The 22,039-nt window shown below is 40.9% G+C and overlaps 2 protein-coding genes across 5 annotated transcripts in view; one reads left to right on the top strand and one right to left on the bottom strand.

Moving 5' to 3' along the window:
* Positions 1 to 1,099: 1,099 nt before the first annotated feature.
* Positions 1,100 to 20,112, bottom strand: tmprss13a (transmembrane serine protease 13a). 4 transcript variants are annotated; one of them, XM_079514405.1, is made up of 13 exons: positions 20,074 to 20,112; positions 14,233 to 14,404; positions 12,550 to 12,660; positions 11,725 to 11,910; positions 11,184 to 11,310; positions 9,499 to 9,594; positions 8,064 to 8,107; positions 7,540 to 7,702; positions 6,599 to 6,777; positions 6,045 to 6,143; positions 4,970 to 5,112; positions 3,673 to 3,825; positions 1,100 to 2,349 (listed from the first exon to the last, which is right to left on the bottom strand). In XM_079514405.1, the coding sequence occupies exons 3-13, from the start codon at positions 12,575 to 12,577 to the stop codon at positions 2,335 to 2,337; spliced, it is 1,233 nt and encodes a 410-aa protein (XP_079370531.1). In that variant the 5' UTR covers positions 12,578 to 12,660; positions 14,233 to 14,404; positions 20,074 to 20,112; the 3' UTR covers positions 1,100 to 2,334. The 4 variants fall into 4 exon arrangements, with proteins under 4 accessions (XP_079370531.1, XP_079370530.1, XP_079370528.1 ...); XM_079514404.1 differs by lacking the exon at positions 20,074 to 20,112 and adding an exon at positions 18,680 to 19,293; XM_079514402.1 differs by lacking the exon at positions 20,074 to 20,112 and adding an exon at positions 18,866 to 19,293.
* The window catches only part of il10ra (interleukin 10 receptor, alpha), a 28,042-nt gene continuing 9,555 nt past the window's right edge, over positions 3,553 to 22,039 (top strand). The window contains exon 1 of the mRNA XM_079514401.1: positions 3,553 to 3,595. The gene's annotated coding sequence lies outside the window, so the exon portion shown is untranslated. The remainder of the gene's footprint in view (positions 3,596 to 22,039) is intronic.

Genomic DNA, 22,039 nt, shown 5'->3' with positions numbered 1-22,039 from the left:
AAAAGTGTGTTTGTTTGATTGATTGATTGAAGTATTTATTAACAGTTTGCAGAATTACATTTCAAGCACAACTCGATACAAAAACTGTGGACGACAGACGCACTGATAAAGCATTACACTTAATTGTTTACAACAGGGTCCACCCTTTGCCATGAATATAAAACAACCTGTGGATCTTATTGACAAAAGGCGATACTAAGAGTTTCTTATAAAATGCCATGGCACCTTAATGTGCCAAAGAAAATCTCCATGAGTAGCCTATAAAGGCAAACATTTCTACAATAAATCACATATTTTAGTCCGACATTTAATACGTCCAGCACAAAGATGTGCAACCTGTAGCCAGGCCTAATCAATAGTATTAATTTGTGACAGCTGAGGAAAAACCTCCCGTCTCCTATGATTTATAAATAGGCCTGTGACTGCATGGGTCGAGTTTGATCAAGAGACTATAGTGTGTCGTGCCTCAGTGACCCTGCAGCGAAGGATATTATAGAGATCAGAGAGAGCCACCACTACCAAATTGACACACCCAACCAGCCTTTATAAAATACTAAATAAAATAAACGATATAGTAGCCTAGGACAGGTTACAAGCCTCCACTAGCTCGCACGCGCTGCACGAAAAACATCGTTGATAATTAATTGCGTGACTTTTATTATTATATTAATATTATTATTAGAGCTTATCCATTTGCACATGAAGTAAATTGATATAGCCTACATCCATTTGCCCAATGAGAGCTATATATATATACGCTAATTTTGGGCTATGATATTGAATTCAATCTTGAGGTTTTCAATCAAAACGTGGGATTTTCAACTTACCTCTCGATCCTCCAATTTGACAGCAGACAAAGAAGAAAAAAAGAGAAAAGCACCGAGGACAAGTCTCACCACTGGTTATTGTTCCAATACTATCATCTGTTGATTAGCCTATAGCTGTGCACAATATTCACATCAACTCTCCAACTAAAAACCTCTCTCTCTCTCTCTCGCTCTCTCTCTCCCCCCCTCTCTCCCCCCCCCCCCCCATCTCTCTCTCTCCCCCTCCCTCTCCCCCCTCCCCTCTCTCTCCCAAGAAGAAGAATGAACTGATATTTTACTCAATTTATGTATTTATTAACCTAAATGATTCCATACATATTGTTGCTGTCAAGAAGAAACCTTGTACAGAAGGCCATCTAAACAAAATTGTCATACTAGTCACACAAAAGTATATCACAGCTATACTTTTGAATCGATGTATTTCTTAGTGTAAAATGTGTTTTAAGTTAAAGTTAAAGTTTAAAGTGAAAGTGTATAAGTGAAAGTGTTTAAGTGTGGTTTTATAAGCTGCATTGAACAAATCAAAAGTATTAACGGCTGAGAGTGTGACTAAATAATAAGCAGTATTGGAACACATGACGATTACTTTGTTCCATTTCTTGAAAAGTAATAGTTGTGACATACAGTACAAGGTTTCCACCCGGCAGTGACGACACGTTAAGACAAATAGCATTGACATTTCTCTTAGAAAACAGTGTATATAAATAATGAATATGTGAAAACTGCCTAAAAATCTGTACAGCGATAGCTCGGCGTTAACGTCATCATAGCGTTAGCGTATACATTTACAAGGCTGAGGAAGTTCTGATCATAATACATTCATTCAAATACAAAATACAATATACAGAACAAAATATAACACATTTTCCTTTTCTCCTGAAAATGGTGAAGGCTTTTGGCATGAACCACGTCTTCCTTTTCTAAGCTTTCAGATGGTTCACAAAACACTGTCTTTACCTAGAGATGTGTCAGTGAGTGAAACACACCTCCACAGTTCCCAAACAAAACATGCAAAGACTTGCTTCAGCTATATGACCAGACATCTATTAATAATATATACATGTAAAATACAGTATAAACATCATACATATACAGTAGCACATACCTCCAGGATAGAGATGAGATGACAGGCTAGTATGACATAACTACATTCACTTCTTAAGTCGCTCTGCTATAAATGACTCATTTGCAAAATTGTACATAACACATATGCGGCCGCATTTTTGTGGACAAGAGTAAAAAACACTGACGCCATAGTTGGCAGAGGGAAGATTATGCAAGAACATCAGAGCAGCATTTCTGTGTTAAAGTGCATCATCGTGTCCTGCTTCTCTCCTGAGCCAGCGGAAAACCCTCTGTCCATCTCCCCGTCGACTGCTGTACCTCTTCATGCAAACGTGCGTGTGTGTGTGTGTGTGTGTGTGTGTGTGTGTGTGTGTGTGTGTGTGTGTCCAACAGTCTACCTGAGGTCACATCATCATCCAGGGCTCTTTTCAGGGATGGGTGATCAAGGCCTCTCTTGCTGTGGAAGGCAAAGGATGTGGTGAAATGACAAGGTCTGCGTAGCCCTGATATGGATTCACTCTAAAGGTGCTTTTCATACAGGGAGCTACATTATGCTTGCGTACCCGCTTGGCTCTGCATTGTTGCACCGCGCTCCTCGTGTGAATAGATGGGTTTCTATCGGTGTTGTTTTCGTCGACTGAAAACTAAGACGAAAAATGTTCGTCGACTACCTTTTTTCACCGACGAAAACTAAATGGAAACTGAATGAAAACTAAGCTATTATGACTAAAACTAAATATACTGACAATTTCGTCAACAGATAAAAACTAGACTAAAATGTTAGGAAGGGACTAGTGGACAAGAGATCCAGTATAAGTCATTTTACAATTAGTTGCATGCTGAAAATAGCAGATCTACAAGCCCGCAACGCGTCGCAGCGCGAAAAAGAAACGACATCAAGGCACCGCCAAAATACATTTTGTTCGACTAAATCAACTGTAAATTTAGTAGACTAAAATCTTATGATATTTAGTCGACTAAAACTAGACTAACACTAAAACATTCCAAGTGACTAAAATGTGACTAAAACTAAATGAAAACTATACTCAAGAGACTACGACTAAAACCCAAAATCTAAATGTGCTGCCAAAAACAACACTGGTTACGCATCGCATCTAAATTCAACTCAACTCGCCGCAGGTGTATGTATGTATCTGCGCGAGGCAAACATGAACACAACAATTTCAAGGGACCGGCCTGCTTGCCACCGGTCAGATTGCTTGCAACTCCCATACCTGCCCTCTCGCCTCTCATTGAAAATTAATTATTATCGATTACTAAACATATACACGAACCACTTCAGCCCTATATTTCGGCTATTTTCAAAAGATCTTTATACATTTTGAACATTCTGCATAATGAGTATAGTACTTTCTACTTTTGGTACTTTAAGTACATTTGGATAATGGATACACATACTTTTGCACTTTTACTCAAGTAAATTTTGAATTCCGGACTTTTACTTGTAACGTAAGTGTTTCTACATAACATTGCAGTATTGGTACTTTAATGGCAGCGGTGGCCGAACGGATTGCGGAGCGGTCTTGATACCGGAAGGTCGCCAGTTCGAATCAGCGGTCCGACACGTTAAAATTACGACCGCTGAAGTGCCCTTGAGCAAGGCATTGAACCACTACCATGAAATGTTCTATGAGCAGGGCCTGGCTGGAAACAAGTTCTTGACCTTAGCCCAGATACCCTGGGTAAATATAGTAACTTTGCTTTACATATTAAAGTAACATATGCGAGTACTTTTTTCCCCCACCACTGGGTTTAGTACCTGCATCTTGCTGTAAATCCAGGGCAGCATCATCTTGACCCTGGTGTAAACCCCAGGCTGCTGTTTCTCACCACAGCCGATTCCCCAGCTGGTTATCCCTGCCAGGTAGAAGCGCTCCTCATGTTGACAGACCAGAGGACCACCACTGTCACCCTGAAAAAAAATAAAAAAGTGAACCGTTTAAATGTGTGTAATTTACATGTGGCGTATTTTTATCAACAGAAAATAGGCCCCTCTCACAAATTTATGAAGCCATTATAGGCAAACGTATGGATTTTATTCTTTTTTCTTTATTCGGATCCGCATTAGCTTCCACAAAGTGGTCGCTAGTCTTCCTGGGGTCCACACAAAAATGTATACATTCAAACAGATTTAAAACAGACAAGATCTACAGCTAAAACAGTGAAGCATTTAACAGAGACAACAACGACCAATAGTAACAAATACAGTGTTTACACAAAAAAAAATACAATAAGAACAAGGTACGAAAAATAGAAAAAAACAAAACTTCATCTATAAAGGACTCATCGATGTAATAGTTTAAGTAATTTTTTTAACGAAATATATACTATGAGCTATAGACTATAGAGCGTTGCAGTCCAGCCCCCTTCGAGGACACTGGAAGAACATTTCCCATTAATTTTCCCATAGACGTTTCAGAAAGTGTTTATTTAAAGACATTTAAGCCTCGGACAAAGCCAACGTGGATGGTGACAAATCATGACAATAATCCCAATGTTTTGGGCCGAACAGATAATTAGAAAGAAGAAAAAAAGGGCAGGGTAAAACACTTTTTTTCCCCTCTAATTATTTGTCCGGCCCCCCAAAAAAGAATTGTGTTTGTCATGATTTGTCATCATCAGAGTTGGCTTTGTCAGAGGATTTAAAGGTCTTTAAATAAATACTTTTTGAAATGTCTATGGAGAAATTAATGGGAAATTCTCTTCTGGTGCTATCATCGTTCTGAAAGGGGCCTTCTGGAGTATCAAAACCATGATCCAACTTGGTCCTGATCCATGATCCATGGTCCATGATCCTGTTTGATGGTTATTGTCGCACATGACTCACAAGACCATCTGTCACAACACAACGCTTGTGACAGATACGCTTGTATCAGTCTATGCAACGCTTGTAGAGTTGTAGATCTGATCTTTTTGCCAAAAAATATATAAAATGTTTAAATGTTTTGGTAGGAAATCAAACTGAATATTTACTCACGCCTCATAAAAACCCGTCCACGACCCCATGTTGCATTGCTGCATTAGTAGTAAATCAAGTCAAAGAGATGAAAAGTCACCTGACAGGAATCCCGGCCCCCATTCAGATCTCCAGCACACATCATGTTCTTGGACACCATACCACCATAAATCCGGGTGTGGTTACACTCCTGTGCATCAATGATTTCCACGGTCACCTCCATGAGTTCCTTGGAAATGATGCCTGTATGGGAGAAGGTTGTTTTGTAAGCGGGACAGTTGGCTGGCTGGCTTTTTGACCAGTGGTGGAAAGTAACTAAATACATTTACTTAAGTACAATTTTGAGGAATTTGTACTTTACTTGAGTATTTCCAATACTTTCACTTCTACTTCACTACATTTTGGATCAAAATATTGTACTTTTACTCGTTTATTTGAAAACTCCCTGTTTTGGGAACTAACATATTCTAATTTCAACAATTTCATCAAATAGACAAGAAGAAAAGATCTTCAAGTAGAATAAAAACAAAAACATAAAGAAGAATTAGGAATTGTGTTTTGTTTGTTTGTTTTTGAGATAAAGAGTGATTCTTTAGACCGGTTCACCTTGCAATGCAAGTCAATGCAGAGGCCATTTTGAATGATCCATTTCTAATCAATGCAACTATTTCATTAGGAAAAACTAGGTGTGCATTGGCACTGCCTCACAATAAAACTACGATTTACCAGGTAACAATTCGATTCGATTGTACGACGATGCATTGCAATGCATCACACTTTTCTATGACTGTGCACAACATGGCCATTTTTTTCATTAATCAACACAAGCTAGATATACTGAACACCATATTTTATTTAGAATATTACAGTATCACAATTATATATTATATATAATTATATTTAAGCTTCGATTACGCACGGCGATGCATTGCTGAATCGTTTATTTTTGACACCACTAGAAAAAAACTATTTTCAGCAAGTAACTACACAACCCAAACCTCTACTAAAGTAACTACACAACCCAAACCTCTACTAAAGGGTCAAGTAACTACACAACCCAAACCTCTACTAAAGTAACTACACAACCCAAACCTCTACTAAAAGGTCATACTATTGCTTTAAGTGCACTGTCCTTTTATATGGCTCTGTTCTAGTGGCTCCATGATATATTTTACCAGATTTTGCATCAGTGGTTCCAAAGCCAGAGATCCAGCATGCGGTTCCATGAGGGAATCTCTGGTTGAAGGCAGGCAGACAGGCAGGCTGGACCACATCTGGATCACAAAAACACCACACACACACACAAAGCATTACACAGCTAAACATGATGTAGCTTAATGGACACACACAAAGCATTACACATGATGTAGCTTAATGGACACACACACACGATTATTGTGACCGGATAGAGCACGCATAGACTCCAGCAAAGACACATGAACAATGTGATTATCTAACCACTTAAGCCCTATTATAGCCCATTGGAACACACACACACACACACACACACACACACACACACACACACACACACACACACACACACACACACACACACACACACACACACACACACACACACACACACACACACACACACACACACACACACACACACACACACACACACACACACACACACACACACACACACACACACACACACACACACACACACACACACACACACACACACACACAGGTTATTCAATGGTGGTTTGATCCCTACCGTTGAAATCGACCGGTGCAGAGAGTTTGATCAGGGCGATGTCCTGGTCATTGGTCTTGCCGTTATAGTTCTCATTGAGAATGATCTTCCACGGCCGGTAAGCCCTAGAGAGGCTTGTCTGAGACAACACTCCTCCATAGACACGCCAGTTCTTGGGATCCCGCGTCGAAGGGTTTTCCCTGGGGGTGGGAGCGCAGAGCCTCTGTCAGTGGTGGAGTCTTTGGTATGAGTCTTTCCAATTTCCATATTCAATACTTCCAACTCCACTACATCCGAGAGGAAAATGTTGTACTTTTTACTTCACTGCAATTATTTGAAATCTTTAGTCGAAGATTTGGGTTGTTATTATAAAACATACAGTTTCACTTGTTTATCCTGTATCCTAATACGAGTTCTCTCGTAGAAATGCTTGCAATTAATACAGAGCGGAGCAGGATAGACTACGTTAAGACTAACGTCTGTAGCCTACACCACTTGCCCTTTCATACTGTACATAGACCACTAACAGAACAAGACCTTTTCATACATAGACCGCTAACAGAACAATGCAAAGACTGCTAACAGAACACATTTGTTGCTAAATATGTAACACTAGGTGGTGTAGAGTAGACTACTAGGGTACCACTAGGGTACAGTGAATTAGTGACTGCACTGTGTTAGCAAAATGCAGTAAGATAATTTTTTAATTGTTTGGAAAAAGCAATGAACAATACATTTTCACATTTCTTGTACAAAAACATTTAGTGCAATTCCCAAGGTTTTAAGTGCCGGTAGTGGTGCAGACGCATACCACAGGCTCTGATGACTATTAAACGGCGAGTCCTGGGGGGGTTTGATTCCCCCCCCGGGGGCCCGATGGAAAGAATACACGAGGAAATAAATAGGACACACGAGGAGAAAACATTCGACAAAGACCAGGATTCCAATTTCAAATGACTCACGATGGGAAGCAGTGTGCGGCGGTCACCACAAAATCTCGAGAGATTAGAACTCCTCCACAGGTGTGCGAGCCCCTGAAGTGCAGAGACAGCTGCCAGGGCCACTGACCCTGCTTGGCCACGCTGCCCCCGATGATCCGCGAGGTAGACTTCTGTCGCCCACAGTCTGGTGGAGAGAGGAGAGGACAGAGGTGTGCTGTGACATGCAAATTATTGCAACAATGCAGACCCAACGGGCACTATAAACATCACTACTCATAAAATATACAATTACCGTTTTTTGACAACAAAAATCCAAATTATCAGCGGATGGCATTATGAGGAGGTAGACAATTAAGACTATTGGAATGCTACAGTATGCATGACATATTAGATTTTGGCTGTTATTGTTGCAAATGCAGTAATACTGTGTGCGGTAATTGGTATGGTGTGTGTGAGAGAGAGAGAGAGAGAGAGAGAGAGAGAGAGAGAGAGAGACAGACAGACAGAGAGAGACGGAGAGATACAGACAGATGGAGGCTCCTTACCCAAACACTGCAGGGAAACAGTCTTCTGACTTGGACAGGAAGCGCTACACCATGAGAGAGAGAGACGTCAGACGGATGTCTACATGAGTTCATATACGTCAGTGTGTAGGCTATACTTCCCCACCTCAGCCACATCAACCACATTCAGTGTATACTTCCCCACCTCAGCCACATCAACCACATTCATGGTACTGGCAAGTCAAGCAGTACAGTATTTTGCAGCAATTGGAAAGCAAGGCCAACTTAAGGTTCAATTTGTATAACTCCTTTCAACGAGGAAATTCAAGTTTATTTGTATGACAAGGACATTCAAGTTTATTTGTATGACAAGGACATTCAAGTTCATTTGTATAGCTCATTTCAACGAGGACATTTAAAGCCGCTTTTCACACTATATCAATCCTTTATTGTAAGAGAAATTAAATCCCTCACAACAGCTTAAAGGGCCTTGCAAACGTGAAGCGAGGAACTCAGGCGTTTGCGTTGTCGCACCGCGACTTCTCCGAGCAAAAACGCAGGTCTCATTGAAAATGAACTATAGGCGCGTTTTATCGCTCCCCGTTTGCAATTGATTGATTGATTCACTAATTTATTAACAGTTTGCCGAATTACAGTACATTTTGAGTACAACTCAATACAAAAACTGTGAGTGGACGACACCATAAAGCATACACATTCATCAAAACATTTAGAGACGTACGAATATACACAACTATATAGTCAAAACAGGAAATCATCATAGGAGGTAAAAAGGGAAAAAAAACATACAGTGAGGGGGAAAAGGGGTGGGTGGGGGATTCAGATTTTACGGGGGCCAGTTTCGAATTGCAGCCGTCCGTAGGTGCCCTTTGAGAGCGGTTTTGAAGGAGTCAAGGGATTCACAGGGCGTTCCACATTTTGGTGGCATAGGAGCGAAATTAATTTAGTCCCTTGTTTGTTCCGAGGCCCTTAATGCCCTTAATGCTCCAAAATGATTCCCTTTACTGTGCAAAGTCAACCATGCACGTTTTGGTCTTGGTTGAGGTGACCAAACTTAAATCAAGGTTAAATGAAGGTTGCTTTGCACAGTAAAAAGAGTTTTCTCAGAGCACTGAGCTCTTGTGCAGTTTAAATCTCTCTTTTTTTTTAAATTTTAGTCCTGCATCCATGACAAAATAATGTGCATGTCATTACCTTTTGAACCTAATTAACCACTTAAACCATTATATTATACAACTTATTGAACATAGCTGATCTAAAAGCTCACAAATTGTAGATCAGCCAGACAAAGTGCAAAATAAACACATGGTAAAGCATTAAGTAAGTAAGCAGTTTTCTGGGAGTTTGTTCCAGCTACAGTATATGGTGTATAAAAAATATTGGGAGGATGAGAGGAAGACGAAATCTGAACATGGTGCTATGAGAAAAGTTAAATGGATGGAGCATTGACGTTTACCTTATATCGACGAGACCCTGAATAGACACGTGCGCGTCACTGTTCACTGTTAGACCAATGGACTCCGGAGAATCCAATGCCTTGGTTCCATAACACCTGCAAAATAGCACAGTATGTGTAAGTGACAAAGATATATACATTCATTGGTACACACACACACACACACACACACACACACACACACACACACACACACACACACACACACACACACACACACACACACACACACACACACACACACACACACACACACACACACACACACACACACACACACACACACACACACACACACACACACACACACACACACGTTGTGAAGGTCAAAAAAAAGAAAAAAGAAACACAGAATGAGATGTGATAGGCGCTAGTGAGTACATTTTGCATAACATTTTGCAGAGTAATTTCTTTCCTAATTTCTACACCTCTTTAAATTATTTTCCAGTGATTTTGAATCTAGGCTCAGTATTTATTACTAATACCAATGACGCCCAGACATGGACAACAACACCTCTTAGCCATCTCTGGCACAATATATTTTTTGTGTCGTCCCTTTTAAATAAGACAAATATATTAAGAAACCAGAGGCAGAGGTAAATCTGTCTGAGACAAGATTTATTCTACAGTTCTGTCACGCACGGAGAATCAATCAGGCTCTCAAAACACTATAGCAGTGGGGACGGAGAAATGCAACAGTTGGTTAGATTATAGATGATGGGGTGCTAGGATTGTAGACCTGACTAAATTGCTGCATTACTCAAGAAGTCTGAAGTAGGTTCTCTCTGAATGGGGGAGATCGCTGAAGCCGACCTCGGTGTGCTCGTCAGTGGAAAATGTGCAAGTCTGGGATGGGTTTCGCAATCAAACTAAGAGCACAAAGAATTTGAGCCAGCAACCAATCAGTGAATATACTGCCCTTTTACATTCATGAGATATTATGTGAGCAGATTTCCACCAGTGGTGGAAAAATTGTTTTACTTAAGTAACTTGTAACTACTTTGTTACAAGTAAAAGTACGGAATTGAAAATGTACTTGAGTAAAAGTACAAAAGTATCGGCATCAAAATGTACTTAAAGTACTAAAAGTAAAAGTACTCATTGTGCAGAATGTCCTATTTCACAAGTTCAAACTGTGTACAAAATCTTTTGAAAATAGCAGATCTACAAGATCACAATGCGTCGCAACGTGACGCATTGTGAGCTTGTAGATCGGCTATTTTCAAATGGCCGAAATGTATAGGGTTGAAGTGGTTAATGTATGTTTTCTAATCAAAATCGCCAAAGTAACTATAGTAACTAAAGTTTTCAAATAATTGTAGTGGAGTAAAAGTACAAATTGTGGCTCTGAGATGTAGTGGAGTAGAAGTAAAAGTACTGGAAATTGGAAATACTCTAGTAAAGTACAGATACCTCAAAATTGTACTTGAGTACAGTACTTAAGTAAAAGTACTTAGTTACTTTCCACCACTGATTTCCACCCACGAACCGTTCATGAACCATGGCAAGACTTAATTAGTGTGGGGGTGGGCTGGCCAAAACATAACTGATCTGAAAGCTAACAACATATCGTGATTGCTCCGCTTTAAGATCAGCTCTTTGATGGCAAAGTGACAATGTTATTCTACACAGTGAAAAGTGGGCTTAACCGTGACTATAATGTGGTACGACGGGAGCTCATTTACGTTCTGAAGCCCAGCTGAGCGCAGGTGCGGTCAGCATAGCTCTTGTCCCAGCCATGGTAACACACTGGAAGATAGCGACTGTCCTCATTGGTCCGGACCTGCAGACCACCGTCGACCGCCAATCTCACTGAGGTACAGAGAGAGAGAGAGAGAGAGAGAGAGAGAGAGAGAGAGAGAGAGATTTTTAGGTGATAAGGTGACCACCGAAACGGTTGTTAGTAAAAACAGAGATGTGTTTGGGTGAGTCGCTTTCCACCGCAACGTGACGTCATGTAGTAGTTTTGGGTGGTCACCTTATTGTAGTGTTCACAAAGGACAGGTGAAAACGATAAAAAAACGCATCGCAGCATAATTTGTGGCAGCTCCACGCGTCATAGCTGCTTAGCATCACGTCGCTTGCCTCCATTGACAATGAATGGTAGACTGCATCGTTTCATCTGCCCGTGTGAACGCACCATATCACCTACGAATAGGCCTTATGCGTGTGTGTGTGTGTGTGTGTGTGTGTGTGTGTGTGTGTGTGTACGCTCAGACTGCTCACCACAGTTGTTTTCGTCGGAGCCCAGCAGGCAGTCTCGCCTTGCGTCACATTCGACGGTGGTGTTGGGGCAGGTGTCGTGGCTCGGCACGCTCGGTGGATCGTCATCCCCATCCGAGCCGCCACTCACTGCACCGTCGTCATAACCGTAGAGGATGGATGTTGTAGCCAGCCTGGTCCCATATCGTACTGCCATGAAGTTAGGAGAACGTAAACCACAACGGTTATACTATCTAGAAGATGCATCATTGCTACATCAACCAAAAAGGCAGAATCGTGAAGTCAAATTTGATACGGTACGGATACTGTGTAAACATCCAGAGGTAGTTCTATACCATTAGTGTTGTTTAATGCTGAGAGATAGACAAATTCTACTCAACCATTGTCATTCAATTACCATAACATTTATTTGCACATTGCTAGAACTCAATCAATCAATCAATCCCTCTAGAAATAATAATGATCTTTTTTTGTTTGAAAAAAAACAAAAACATTCCAACATACATCCAAGAGGATGTATGTTGTTTTGTATTCATTTTATTCTTCTGTGATATGGATCTCCCTGGGTCTGAAATAAAGCATTGATTGATTGAATAGTGTGACTGTGGATTGTAGAGGTGAGGCGCGAGATAAGGACAGCCATTAAGCACAGAAGACAATGAGTCGATGATAAACTAGGTAAAGATGATAAAGCGGGTATGAATGAATTAACAAGCGCTGGAACAAAACTTGAGTGGGTCAAAGGCAAAGCAGTAGACAACCCCAAGCCAGAAAACAATGCACGCGCGCACACACATGCACACGCACAGAGACACACAAACGCCATACTTCCAAGCCAGATGGCCAGTCCCAGCATGATGAGGAGCAGAAAAGTGCCCCACGACCCTCCACAGCACCTGGCATCAGTCCTGCAGCAACTCTGCTTCTTTCTACTGGGTGCTAGAGAGAGAGAGAGAGCACACGCACGCACACGCACACGCACACGCACACACACACACACACACACACACACACACACACACACACACACACACACACACACACACACACACACACACACACACACACACACACACACACACACACACACACACACACAATCAGTGCCAGTCTGACACAGAAACCTCCATAGACGGCGGCCTTTAACAAATATTTCACACACTTCATTATCCATCAAAATCACACGTGTCTTATTTATAACCCATTAAGACCCATGAGGCCGATTCTAAAAATGCCATCTGAAATTGTTTTGTGCCAGGGAACTCCAGAAGAGAAGATTTCTGTAACATACAGATTCTTTCCCCGTTTTATTGTAGGCCTATTCGTCTAAAATCATCACAGCGAAATGGCAATAAGCTGCTCTGAAGAAGGCCGTTTGCCGAAACGCGTCAGCGTTCTCAAAACAAACGTGAGAAATTGCATAATGAGCCAGTCTTGCATCTTGTATGTTGGAGTGCCGCTTTTTTCATTTAGTTGGTTTATGACCTGAGCTCGATTCTACAAAAGTCTTCTAAATTCTGACAGTTTTCACAAAAACCCATGTTTCTGTCAGTGGTTCTCAAACATTTTCATGTCGAGGACCCCCAGTATTATCTGTATTTGGCTGCCGACCCCCATCTGAAAATATGGGACCCCCCCCAGAAGCAAAGATTTGAGTTAAAAACGATCTCTGAAATATATATTCCAGATTTGAGCCACATTTGAGCCACATTTTCATGATTTTTCAAAAATAGCAGAGCTACAAGCTCGTCACCGAGCATAGTGCGGCACAGAGTGCCGTGCTATGAGTTTGTAGATCTGCTATTTTTCCATGGCAAATTATAACAATGCTTAAAACACCAAAAGGGGTTCCCGTCCAGAATGGGTAAAATGACAATAAAAGGTCCCTGCACACAGAGCGTTTTTCGGATTTTTAGCTGCGTTTCTCCATCGGTTTTCCCGAAAAACGTGTCCAGTGTGCAACCACCTTAAGCCTCTGTGTGAATTCTACTTTGAGTGTTTAAAACGTTACCCTCCTGCATGCTCAGAGCCATGGGACCCATAGATTTATATAAGAAAGCTAGATGGCTCACCCGCGCTGCTGGCCAATGGAGAGCGACGTTGCTACGTGGCGGCCATCTTACTGAGGGGCAGCATAACATTGTGTCTATGGGAATATACTTTTTAAATAACCATAACTTGCTTAATTTTCAACCGATTTTCAAACAGTTTGGTTTGTTATAAACGTCAGAGACGTTATATGCTTTTAGCATATAGCATATATGCTTTTATATGACATTTATATATAATAAAAAAAAGCAGATAAGCGTCCTGAATCATAGCCACGTTGATAACGTTTGTATTAAATCAACCCGTTTGTAAATCCATCAAGATTTGAGGGACTGTTTTTGTTTGAGCTGCCATAGAACATACTGTACTGTAGCCCCGAAGCAAGATGGCCGCCGGGTGAACTACGTCAGAGACTCCGCCTTGAGCCATCTAGCCTTTATATAGGTCTATGATGGGACCTACCTGGAGGCTGTGTGACGCGGGGGGCTGCCACAGGCGGGTGCAGCTGGGGGACGTAGTGGAGATGGTTGGGACTGGTCACGACCAGACCAGTCCCGTACACCACCTCCTCATAGGACTTCAGAGGAGGCAGAGTGTGCACCGCAACACTGTAGAACGAAGGAGGAGGATCTTTCTATAAGGAGGTGTGGGGGGGGGGGGGGGAGAGAGAGAGAGAGACAGAGAGGTGTGTAGGTGAGTGAGTGAGAGAGAGAGAGAGAGAGAGAGCATTAGACAGTGGGTGGAAGAAGTATACTATAAAACATTTTACTTGAGTAAAAGTATAAATACCACAATGTAGAAATACTCCGTTACAAGTAAAATTCAGTTTACTTCAGTAAAAGTACAAAAGTATTAGGCATCAAAATGTACTTAAAGTAGCCTTAGTATACTAAAAGTAAAAGCACTCATTATGCAGAATGTCCCATTTCACGTTTTCAAAATCTACAAGCTGATCTACAAGCTCACAACGCATCACAACGCATCACAACGCGACGCATTGAGAGCTTGTAGAGCGGATATTTTCAAATGGCTGAAATGTATGTTTTGTAATAATAGTAAATAATTGTAGTGGAGTAAAAGTACATTATTTCGATCCGAGATGTATTGGAGTAGAAGTAAAAGTATATAAAATTTGGAAATACTCAAGTAAAGTAATCAATACCTCAAAATGGCACTTAAGTACAGTACTTATATGTACTTTCCGCCACTGGCATTAGGCCGACTGAAATACCATCATTCACATTGCTGTGGTAGTGATGTTTAGTTTGATGTTATCATAAGGTGTAGTTGGTGCTTTTTACTCTTGAAAAATCACCTGATCTTCAATAACCATGTACTGTTATACATAGATCACAGGTAGCTACTACATCATTGCCATGGAGGACGATTCTACAAAATGTCTTCTAAATCCTGACAGTTTTCTGAAAAACCTGTGTTTCTATGTCAGTCGTTCTCAAACATATTCATGTCAAGGACCCCCAAAAATAAATGTAATTGGCTGCCGACCGCCATCTGAGTTCCAGAGTGCCCCCCTGAAGCAAAGATTTGAGTTAAAAACTGAAAAAAGAGGCGCACCTCTTCTACTACAGTGAACGGTAGAGTGACTGATATTAGTCTGCCTCAAACGTTACTCTTTTACCTGCTTTTTACTAACACTAACATTACAAAGATGCCCAGAACATAGAGATGAACCCGTTTAGTTTATGGATCCAACAGTAGTGGCAACATTCTAAAAAAAAAGAAAGAAAGGAATGTCAAAATATCCACCGCAGGGTCTGAGACCAGAGCCATTGAGTAATGGTTGAGACGAAGCAGTGAAAGGTCCTGAAAGTAACGTCAGTCTTACCCAATACCCAATCTTTCTGTTTTATGAACACATGGCTGCTGTACTTTATACCTCATACTAAGCATTTAAAGTATGAGGTATAAAGTACAGCAGCCTTGTGTTCATAAAACAGAAAGATTGGGTATTGGGTAAGACTGACGTTATGGATCTTTCCTTTCACTGCTTCGTCTCAACCATTACTCAATGGCTCTGGTCTCAGACCCCGCGGTGGATATTTTGACATTCCGTTTTTTTAATGTTGCCACTACTGTTGGAGCAGCCATTAACTAAACAGGTTCATCACGATGTTCTGGGCATCTTTGTAATGTTAGCGTTAGTAAAAAGCAGGTAAAAGAGTAACGTTTGAGGCAGACTAACATCAGTCAGTCTACCGTTCACTGTAGTAGAAGAGGTGCGCCTGGTGAGGGTTTAAACCCTGCAGCTATGTCGAGTCCGCCTACAGGAAATACGTAAGCTGCGACCATGAGACCCGTTTCTGAATTCGTCTATAACATAAATGCTTAAAACACCAAAAGGGGTTCCCGTCGAGAATGGGTTAAAGGGCCATAGGCGGTCTGGTCTGTCTAGTCCATGGCATCGACTATGATTAACTTGATTTTGATTTCCTGATGAACATTCTCCAAAGCATGCATGTTTCGTTCGAGTCATTGGATTCAGTCAATTTCTGGTGGTATTAAAGATTGAAATACGTTTTAATAACTTTGGACAAAATGTAAAATCATGGGCCTGGTAAAAAAATAATAATAGAGCTATTAAAGGGGAAATGATCTATGTTTATGTCCAACACACTGTGTTGTCGAAGCGGTGACTAGACATGTACTGTATTAGTCCTTTAACACTTGACAAGGAAACCCATTGTAATAGGAGCCTACATTGTCAACCTGTTAAAGCCTATTGTCCTATTTGACAAACCCAACACCTGGCTAACAACCTCACAGACAAAGACTCGATCATCTCTTGGCAACAATTTCCGAAAGATCACAGGTTACATCAACCATTTAGTTTATTATCATTAAGCTTGCGGTAGACACCACATTTTAGACAAGGAGTCATTTACATTTATCACGTCATTTACAGCATAAGGTGTATCTTATCTAATCTGATCTCGGGGGTCTATCATAATGTGGTGATGTGGAGCTGTACAGTAGCTGTTACTGAGCAGTGTTGTTCTCGTCGACTAAAACTATGACGAAAAATGGTTGCACTTGGTTGCAAGCTGAAAATAGCCGATCTACAAGCGCGACGCGTTGTGAGCTTGTAGATCGGCTATTTTCAGCAAGTGTAAAATCAGTCATTATGCCGGCATCAAGGCCAAAAACAACACTGCTACTGAGACAGCCACGTTGTAGAATTGGGAAACAGGATGACAGCTACAGTATAGGACGGTGCATGCAGGTTGCTATGGTCTAGCCTGGCTACTAGCATGCTGCAACCTGGCTCTTTCTGGCCAGGTCAGTGGTGACTACTAGTGGTGATGGAATAGTTTAGTCAGTCAGACTGCATAAAGTCACACAACACACATTCTAATCCAACAGCAAGTTAAAATTTAGAGAGAAAAGAAATAAGATAAATTCTATGACCATTTTTGAGCACAACATTTCCTCAACTTACATTATCCTTCATTGTTTCATCTTTCTCCATTTGATATCCAAGTCAGAGAGGAGTGTAAAATGCTGAGACGATGAGGTTCACACTACGTTGTGGCTGAAACTGAAGTGAATGTTCTGAATGTGACTGTGACATTACACTTCAAATCAAGGAAGACAGGTATTCTGCCAAACCAGTTTAGTAACTGGTTTGGCAGAATACCTGTCTTCCTTGATTTGAAGTGTAATGTCGTTACCTCACTAGTGAAAAGTATCTAGATGCTCCAGGGGCTACAAGTAGACTGCTGCGCTCCTTTCCCAACAATGAGCCTTTCAAGATTTATTGGTTACCATAACCTCTATTAAAAATATTGACATGCTCTTTCCACAAAGAGGGAATTATGGAGTGGCCAAATTGGTACATAAAACATATTAGAATAATAAACAATTTAGACTTTGAAAAAGGTGTCAAATTGTGCTTGATTTCATACATATACATTTAGTAATATCGACAATACTTAGGGCTTTGTTAAGGCTGTTCCTGGCTATGACCATTACTTGACCCAAATTCTGTGACTCTTGAAAAGGAGGCGGTGGGGGGGTTGTCCCAGTAACAGATATTTCATAAGGCCATTTTCTATAGTCCAGTGATCAGGTTTCAGAATATGTCTATAGGCATCAAATACCCTACTCAGATGAACTACAATGGCTGTGCTGAAGTAGGTAGAGAGATGGTTCATCTTTCAACATAGCCAACTTGGTACTATTGTGTACCAAATGCCGTTTGCACAGAATATTACTATAAAATCTTAAGATTACTTACTTCCATTATAGTTGGAATGGTTAAAACATACAAAGCACAGCTTCCCTTTCCCCTGACAGTCTGGAATTGAATCACCCAACCTTAGCAGGCAACTTCAAATAGGCAGTACTAAATCTGTCTGTGGTACTGGTTGCCATTATCACCATTGTAACCCAAGCCGCCATTCAAATCTTTCTACAATACTACAATATAGAATCACATCTAAGACAAACAAACAAATATTCAAACTGAAATGAGCTCATTTGTAAGGAAGTTATTTATCACATGGTTCTTAATAGAACATGGCCCCAAATTATGCAAGATCCTTATCTAAAAGCAGTACACTACCAATGGCAACTGCATAAGCCCGAAATATAAATATAGCACATTAGCAATTCGTTCCAATTCGTGTTTAATCAGTTTCCTCACTTAACAGGTTAAGTAAGCACCACACCGCAGAACCAAAACTGAACAACATCCCAGGACAAGGAAGTTCTGGAAGACTGGAACTGAAAACAAACAAACAAACAAACAAACAGACAGATGGAGAGAAGATCTAGCCAGAACAGTAAAGAATTAATTAAGGATGCCTCGTGTCAAAGGACTTAAGGACTTATTGAAGCATTACTGAAGAAAACCTATAAAAGAAGGAGAAATGACAAATGGAGAACCTACCGGGTCATGCTTTGCCATTGGACTCAGGGGAACATACTGAGGAGAGAGCAGGTGGGAGCAGGTGTGGGCGGATCTAGGTTTGTGCACCCATTATTCACTCACACACAGTCACAGACCACTGGTTCGAGCATGGTGACGTTGCATTCAACACCTCAATTGTACTGTTTTCTGTATTTCTCCACTGACCTTCGTCTGACGCAAGCCGACTCTCCCCTTCTTCATCCCCCACCTACATTCATTGTCTCATTCTTTTTCTTATAGAGTTGGGCGTGCCCCAGGTGTGATACTTTTCCACCTGGTAGACCGGTTTTCATCCAGCTACTGTAAAAGATTTAAGTATGCTGAAGCACAGTTATGGTTCAGATTACACCGGGCTGAGGCAGTCAGAAGTGGCCTATCTTCTTCACAGGGATCAGAGAATTTGGATTTGCAAAGAAAGACATATTCTCCATTTGAATCGATAGACCTTCTTCCTGTCAGCCATGACATAAAAAAGTAGTGTTCCCTTCCTTAAGTGTTGCCAACAATAATAATTTAATTAAGTTTAATTTAGTGTAGCAGTCTTCCGTGAGCCTAACATGCACAATATCAGCACCCTGTCTCTGTTTGGCCCACTGAATGGAATAATACAACCTTAATTTAAGCATCATTGGTAACACCTGTGAAGGAAGTAACGTTCCTTGGCTAACTGAAATTGGCAAGACTACATTTGTAGTGTTGTAAAAGAAAAGAAAAGAAAAGAAAAGTAAAAGAAAAGAAAAGAAAACAATTATTTAATTAATGTTCCACTGTCAATTATAATAGTGTAGTGTAGCAACAATGCTCATATGTTTCAGTGGATATAAGTGTGGTACAATGGGACAAAAGCATGAAATTAAAGTCAAATGACACTGACACCACGGCGCGTAATCAGCGCCTCAAACTGTGACTGAAATGAAATGATTTACCCAGGGTATCTGGGCTAAGCTCAAGAACTTGTTTCCAGCCAGGCCCTGCTCATAGAACACATTTCATCGTAGTGGTTCAATGCCTTGTTCAAGGGCACTTCAGCGGTGGTAATTTTAACGTGTCGGACCGCTGATTCGAACTGGCGACCTTCCGGTATCAAGACCGCTCCGCTATCCGTTCGGCCACCGCTGCCACTGACTCCGCCCACCCCCTGGGGAAGTTGTGATTTGCGCTCGTTCACTGCAATGCAATTTGCGGCATTTTCAAAACAATATTGAGCAGAGGAGCGATTATCAAACGTATTTGCAATGCCATACGTTGAAAAATCTGTTGCCCGTGGAAAAGGCACGCTACCTCCGCAAGTTAGATAGCATCGGCATAGATGTTTGTCCGTATGTGATTAAGGATTGGACCAAGTTGCATTGGCAGCCATAGAAAATTCTTACCCCAGGCTAAAACCGGATGTGACGTTATTGGGCGTTCCTGTCTAGCGTGGTGTCAGTGTATCATCTGTCTGTCTGTCTGTCTGTCTGTCTGTCTGTCTGTCTGTCTGTCTGTCCTACAGGTGTAAAAGATACATTAATTTCTGTGTAAACTATCAACATTTACAGTCACAAGGAAGAGCTAGAATAGATCATAATTATGTTAAACATTTGGGTAAGAGTTTTTTCCCTGGCCTGGCTGGAGTGTGTGTGCAAAGTTTCATGGCGATCAGTGAGGCCGATTTGAAACATTTATAGCATTGTAGTTGATAATGTAAATAATATAAATCTATGCACACAATCTTAGTTACACCAACAATGTTGTTGGTGATTATCGCTATGTCAGTTGACAAAGCCTACTGTAAACCAATGGTTCTCAAAGTCGGGTCTGGGGAACACCAGCGGTCCTTGAGGGGGTTCCAGGGGGTCCCCAGCGAAGTGAGTAACAGTTTAACCATAATTTTATACTTCGATAATCAAATAAAGCTGATCTGCAAGCTCACAACACATAGTTTTGTATTTTTGAAACATTTTGAAAGCTCTTTATCTTTATTATCGATGCCACTGGCACAAAATCCTCTCTGATGGTGGTCCAAGGGTCCATATGGTTGTGCACATATCAATTTGGGGGTCCATGACATGAAAATGTTTGAGCCTTACTTACTTCCTCTCACAAAGCCACGTGGCACGCGAAATACAGACACACTTTTCAAATTACGTTTGATTGAATAGTTAAACAAGCAGTCCTGTATTACAGAGCAATGGAAGATTGTTGCTTATTTTAGCACCACCAGAGGGCGATGTTTTACAGTGCATGTACTGATATTTGGAGGTAGCCTACTTACTACACTACAGTGAATCAGCTTTGATATTTTGTCCCCTTGAGGGGGACATATCAAAGCTCAAGCTATTGTACAGTACAGTTCTGAAGGGGTCCAACAATACAATACAGCCGTCAGTAATAGTATTGTCTACCCATCCTAACGTCAATCTCAGGTGTAGTTCTGTTCTGCTATCATCTGCAGAAGAGGTATCACGATTGATTCACGATAGACACACGCTGGAGAAAATCACGTGATCTAGTCTGACCTTGTGGCTATTTGACTAATGGAACCAGGAACTGAAACAGAAAAACAGGATTAAAAGAAAAGCATGAGCCAAAGACAACCATTATGTTAGTATAAATGATATGGCTGATCTGATCTGGTCACCCAATAGATAATGTACTGTGGGTCCTAAAGTTAGTGGATTTTACTGATTGATTGATATATTGACTAAAATGTACACAGCCATTTGTACATATCTTTCAAAAAGATGGAACACCAAAAAAAACTTGATGGCTTATTTCCATTGTGGTTCTTTGTCAAAAGGCAGCATAGCCTACTATTACTGGAAAAGGATAGTCAGCTTGAGTCTTAACTCAGAGATCTACTCGTACTGTAATTTACCCAAAGTAGAAATCTGTGAGCGATAACAGGGTTAAAAGATGATTAATTGTTGGTCTTTTTAGTCAGCTTCTTATGGTGTCCTTTAGCAGTGTCTTTCAAAAGGATGGTTCATCTTACTTTGACACACTGGTTGTGGTTTGATAATGACAGAATCACAGCACAGATAGCAGCAGTGTTTCAAACTCTCATTTTATAGCTAAGGAGCACACAGTATGTTTCTGAACACATTCGAGGGGAGAAATAGGCACTAAAATAAACGTATTGGATCAGCACTGCCTTCATTGTTTTTACTTTTTTGGTGACCTTCAGGTGGCTCATGGTATAGCTTTATGGTGGCTAAAATGCCACATCCCTTGAATTGTGTTGATTGATTCGATGATGCATGCTACACTGAGTGTGCATTTTGTAGTAGCTCATTAACTAATTAAAAGTCATCTATTATAGATTGTATCTAATACGTTTTTCAGAAACTGTTTTTGGCT

This window comes from Electrona antarctica (genome assembly GCF_951216825.1).
Source record: "Electrona antarctica genome assembly, chromosome: 11".
Lineage (NCBI taxonomy): Eukaryota > Metazoa > Chordata > Actinopteri > Myctophiformes > Myctophidae > Electrona > Electrona antarctica.
Note: the sequence above shows the minus strand (reverse complement) of the source record. Positions and strands in the feature narration are given on the sequence as shown.

Bases quoted from the DNA above. Each gene is read 5' to 3' on its own strand.
- tmprss13a (XM_079514402.1), bottom strand. From the start codon at position 18,901: ATGAAGAAGGGGAGAGTCGGCTTGCGTCAGACGAAG. The intron at 5,113-6,044 runs GTAAAATATATC...TCTCCCATACAG, and splicing joins AACCACTGATGCAAAATCTG to GCATCATTTCCAAGGAACTC. The intron at 3,826-4,969 runs GTGACTTTTCAT...ATTTTTTTTCAG, and splicing joins GGGGCCGGGATTCCTGTCAG to GGTGACAGTGGTGGTCCTCT.